Genomic DNA, 5028 nt, shown 5'->3' with positions numbered 1-5028 from the left:
GGGGGGGGATGTTGGGGTTTTATTTCCCCTCCTGTGCCAGGCACATCAAACAAAACGCCAATTCCCTGACCTCCTCTTCCCGCTGGACCCCTGATCGGAATGGATCCGATGCCACTGGTACTTAAAAGTCTTCTTCCTTTGATTTAGAGAACTAAAAGTCACATCTGCTTTTTGATTCGCAGAGTAATGACATGCAGCAGCCCGCGCCAAAGCTGAGCTCATGTTATTGAAACCACACCACGCAAAGGGAGACAAAGCTCAACCTGGGAGTCAAGGTGAGGGAGAAAGTCAAGTTTGCAAACTCTCTCCTCCCTCGCCATCGCAGCATTCCCAGGAGCCAGGATCCGCTGCCGTGCAAAGAAATCCCTGTGATGCACAAGGTTTACAGGGGCTCATCCACCTCGGAGTTCGCCTGCTTTTCCCTGATCCAAGTGGAGCAGCAACCAGGAGCAGAGCCCCCCCCGCCCAAGCCAGGCTAGACACGCTGCAAAAAGCCATCCAAAAGAGATCACTCTGCATTCTCTTATCTATAATTACTGATCAGCTGGAGCACCACCATCCATGGGAGGTTTCTGGCAGGGTAATGAAATCACTCACATTCTTAAGCTCCAAATTCTTTGCCCAAACACACCCCAGCATCTCCTGCGACGTTCCCACAGCGGAGCCATCTCCCCGCTGCTCAGACGCACCATGCACAGCTCCCCATGGGGATCTCGCGGTTAGAGGCGTTAGGCACCCTGCTCAGACAGCACATCAATAATCCACACCTCCTCTGTTTTATCACCTGCACATCTCAAACTGCCTGAAATCCCATACGTGGAGAGGATTTCATGGCAGCCTGACAAGAAAGCAAATTCGTAACTACTTCCAGTTAGGAAATTCTTGGGTAAACGCCCCAGGACACGCAGCATGTTCCATCCCATGTTGCTGTAAACTTTCCAGCTCACTCTCCAGCAAGCCTGGGAAGCAGGTACCACAGCAGGAAAACACAGGCTTCTCCTTTTGCATCGCCAAGTCACTCCTATTAACTGTTTCCAGGAATAACAAGATGCTCGGCATTTTTGGTCACATGGATTCCTGCACTCTGCAATGCAGTAAACTCGTCTCTTCTTCCAAAGCTTTGCCAAACACAAAGCCCTGTGTTTAAGTGAGGTTCTGCCCTGATGCTACACGTTCCCACACACCCAAATCAACTGTGGGTATGCTGGTCTCTGTCCCAGTTTACAATGGTAAAAGGAGGAGGTTTCTCACTGCAGCCACTACACTCAACTGCCCTTTCCTCTTGCAACATCAGCACCCACAAAGCTGAGATTGAGCTCTCCAGTTCTCACCCTGCCCCACCAGCCCCTTCCCAGAGCACCCTCACAAAGTCCAGGCCACTTACGACTGATGGACGCTGCAGTTGTAGAAAACAAAATCCACGGAGGCAAACTTCTTCCCTGTCTCCTTTGATTTCAGGTAGAGCTTCACCACTCGCTTGTCCCCTAGGAGAGATCCAGGCAGAAAAGGCATCAGAAAGGACACAGTGCTTGGCCCAGGATTCATTCAGCCCAAGGCTTGAGATGGGCTGGAGGGAGCTGGGCTCAGCACAGTTAACTAACAAAATGCCCTGAATCTGGAAATTAAAAGAGGGTGCACACACCCTAACAGGTCTGCAGAGCCCAGGCACAGCTCTGAGTCCCTACAGATAACCACAACCTGCTGCACAGGCTGTGACTTGGGTATGGAATGGGAGCTTAACAGTTCTGGGGTCAGCAGAATGCCCTAAAGCCCACGGCCACCTACATCACATCTGCCCAGGAATGGCCCATAGGTGGGAATGAGGCCAGGAGGCCCAGGACTGGTACACAGACTGCTATAGTGCCAGCAAATAGCTGTGCCCATGGCTTGGAGGAGACCAAGGACCAGTTCCCCATGAGCAGTGATGTCCTTCTCTTCCTAAACCCCAAGAAACCAACTCAGGTCCTGCTCAGGAGCCAGGGATCGCTGTCACAGGACTGTCCTCCTGCACATCTGCCTGCGGGGCCACAGGTGGGACAAGGTTTGTCTCAGGTTTGTCTGTCTCTTTCTACCCACCCCAGGGCACAAGCTCACCACGGCCTCTGGTGATGGGGATGACATCCTTGGCAGAGGGAGAGCTGCAGTAGATCTTCCCATCTTCAATGCGGCTCTCGGACTCGGTGAAGTCTTCAAAGGAGCAGTTAACTCCTGCTGAGAGGTCTGGGACATTCCAGGCCTGCAGGACCAGCTGGGGAGGGGAGACAAGAGCATCAACATGGAAAACCAGCACAAAAGACTCCTCTGTGTCTGCTATGGGTAAATCCAGCCAACAGAAAAGACATGGGGTGCAATCCCTCGTCTGCTACTCACACTTAGCAAGTGAGGCCTCCCTACTCATGCAAGGAGCACAGATTTAAATGGGTTAAGAGACGGAATGACTCACAGCCTCCATCCTCTGCCCCTGCCATACCACAAACCATTATGTCTCACCTCTGTACAGAGAGCAAGCACAGTGTCAGGACTAAAGAGTGTTTCACAGAAAGGCATCCACTCTGGCAGAGCTGAGGAGGGGAGGAATCCACCTCTTCCTTCACAAAGTCATTCCCAGGGTCAGCAGTTCTCACTTTACAAAACGCTTGCCTTATTTCTAATTTGAATTTTTCACAGCTTCCAGCCATTAGTTCTTGTTATGCCTTTCCTTGATAGATTAAAAAGCCCTTTAGTCCCTGATATTTGCTCCTTGTAAAGGCACTTATACTCTGTAATCAAGTCACCTCTTAATCTTCTTTTTGATAAGCTAAGCAGATTGAGCTCTGGAAGTCTCTCACTGCAAGGCATTTTCTCCAGCCTTCAACTCATTTACATGATGTTTATGGGAGGATTTCAGCCTCTCCCTTGCAAAGCTGGACTCCAGCCCCAGCACAGCATCCCTGTATGGACCACACCGGACACCACGCAGGATCCTGCCACCGGTCAGGGGGTTAATAACCACCTGAGAGGTGAACACACCACCCAGCTCCCAGCTTCACCCAAGGAGCATCAGGAACCCCACAGAGAGGGCTCTACCCTGGTACCATGCCCCAGGACACTGGGTGGATGTCATCTTCTCCTTCTAATTTAGACTTGGCAATGCCAATTCCCTGCTAAACCAGCGCCACTCAAACCCAACTGCTCTGAAAGGAATCTCATGCCATACCATCCCCATCAGCCCCAACAGGTCCATCACAGCCACCTCGCATTCATCTCCACATTACCAACACACGTTAGTCCCTGCAGAAGCACTTCCTAAACCATTTCCATCCAGTGACAATTCCCCTCTGACGAGGACTTTTGGAGATCTGTCACGGAGCCAGTTTTTAATCCTCTTAACACGTGCTTTATCAATATTGTATAATGCTAATTTTTAATCAGAACGTTGTGTTATACCAAGCCAAATGCCTTGTAGAAGCCTAAAGACATCACATCCCCACAGTCCTCCTCCTAATTCAAGTCATAATTCCATCAAAGAACAAGACGTGGTTTGTTTGACATAAAAGCACACTGACTGGCATTAATTGTGTTTCCATCCTTAAATCTTTATCACTTGCATCCTACACCTGGTTCCAAACCTGATGTCAAACTAAGCAGCCTTTGACCGTTTGGTCGTTTTTGTACCCAGGCAAAACGATAAGCACCTTTCCCATTTCCAGGCCTTTTCTCAACATCCACTTGTTTATCACAAAGTCATTACTACAAGTATCTGCAGGCCACAGATCTCCATGGCCAACTCTTTCAGGAATGCTGAGTGCCAGATATCTAGACAAGGCAGTTTTCAAAACTTTATTGCTCGTAGACGCTGTCTCATGTTCTCTTCACAGTGCTAATGGCCTGGAAAATACTTTGGGGAAGTCCATCATCTTTTTCTGTCTGCACTGAAAGAGCAGCGAGTTGTGCATCAAAGTCTCATCCCAAAATATCCACTGCAGGCCAGAGTCAGAGACACGCTATTGAGCTAGACGGATCACTGGCCTGCGAACAGCATCTCTGATGTTGGTGTTTGGCTTATGGGGAAATATTTATTGCTCTGGTACGTCTTTTCTGACTAATCATCAACTGGTTTATTGTCTCCATCAATAGGCCAGCCCTCAGCAATGCCCTGCACTTTGCTACCTTGCATTTGTCTCTCTTCCTCTTTCTCCTTAGTTGACACAGACTCAGCAGCTATTTCCAATTGCTGTCTCCCCTCCATCACCTGCGGAGGGTCAGGAGTGGCTGGTGGGGCTCCACGGGCAGCAGAGGTGACTTACCGGGACCTCGGACATGGTGACGGAGATGTTCTTGGGCTGGACGGAGAGCTGGACGCACTGCCGCAGGTCGGAGGCGAAGCGCTGCGGCTCGTCCGCCCGCTCGCACCGGTCCTTGCGTGAGCATCTGGAAGGGATGGGAACCACCCCGGTGAGGAGGAGAGACCCTCTGCCATGGAGGTGATACACAGCTACAGGGACCAGGGGTGCCCAAGGGCTGTACGGGAGCTCTGCTTTCCCCGGCTGCCAGCACTGGGGACTGCTACGGAGTTTTACTATGCTAAACCTGGAAGCCCACGGGCAGGATTGATGGGTCCTGCCAACAGCTTCACCCCATAAGGCTGCTCATGAGCACAATCTGGGCACTGCAGGAAGGGATGACAGACCCCTTGGACCACTCCATGCACCCACATTATGTGGCCAGATTTCAGGAGGGATGTCCCCAAGGAGACCAGCAGTGGGGACAGACATGTTTTGCCAAGCACAGTTCGTTGCCCTGGCCCCAGCGACCATCCTGTGACACTTACATGTTGTGAAGGACGCACCAGCCGCAGTGGGGGTCCCGGGAGCCCAGGCACAGCTCACAGCTCTCGTACTGCTCACAGCTCTCCACCGGCACCCGCGTCACCTGCAGGAAACCAGAACACCCAACTCATTGTACTATTCTTCACAGAATCAGACTGGTCTGTGTTGGAAGGGACCTTAAAGCTCACCCAGTGCACACCCCTGCACAGGGGACAGAACA

At 51.3% G+C, this 5028-nt stretch overlaps 1 protein-coding gene across 1 annotated transcript in view; it reads right to left on the bottom strand.

The window, feature by feature from the left end:
- LOC104406360 (plexin-A1) overlaps positions 1–5028 on the bottom strand; it is a gene marked incomplete at its 5' end in the record, with an annotated part of 58038 nt that overhangs the window by 50631 nt on the left and 2379 nt on the right. Inside the window, 4 exons of the mRNA XM_010015312.1 lie at positions 1385–1484; positions 2095–2248; positions 4287–4410; positions 4811–4911. Coding sequence (XP_010013614.1) covers positions 1385–1484; positions 2095–2248; positions 4287–4410; positions 4811–4911 — 479 coding nt within the window. The remainder of the gene's footprint in view (positions 1–1384; positions 1485–2094; positions 2249–4286; positions 4411–4810; positions 4912–5028) is intronic.

Source organism: Nestor notabilis, unplaced genomic scaffold, assembly GCF_000696875.1.
Source record: "Nestor notabilis isolate BGI_N333 unplaced genomic scaffold, ASM69687v1 scaffold19095, whole genome shotgun sequence".
Classification (NCBI taxonomy): domain Eukaryota; kingdom Metazoa; phylum Chordata; class Aves; order Psittaciformes; family Psittacidae; genus Nestor; species Nestor notabilis.
This window is presented reverse-complemented; position numbering and strand designations above follow the sequence as displayed.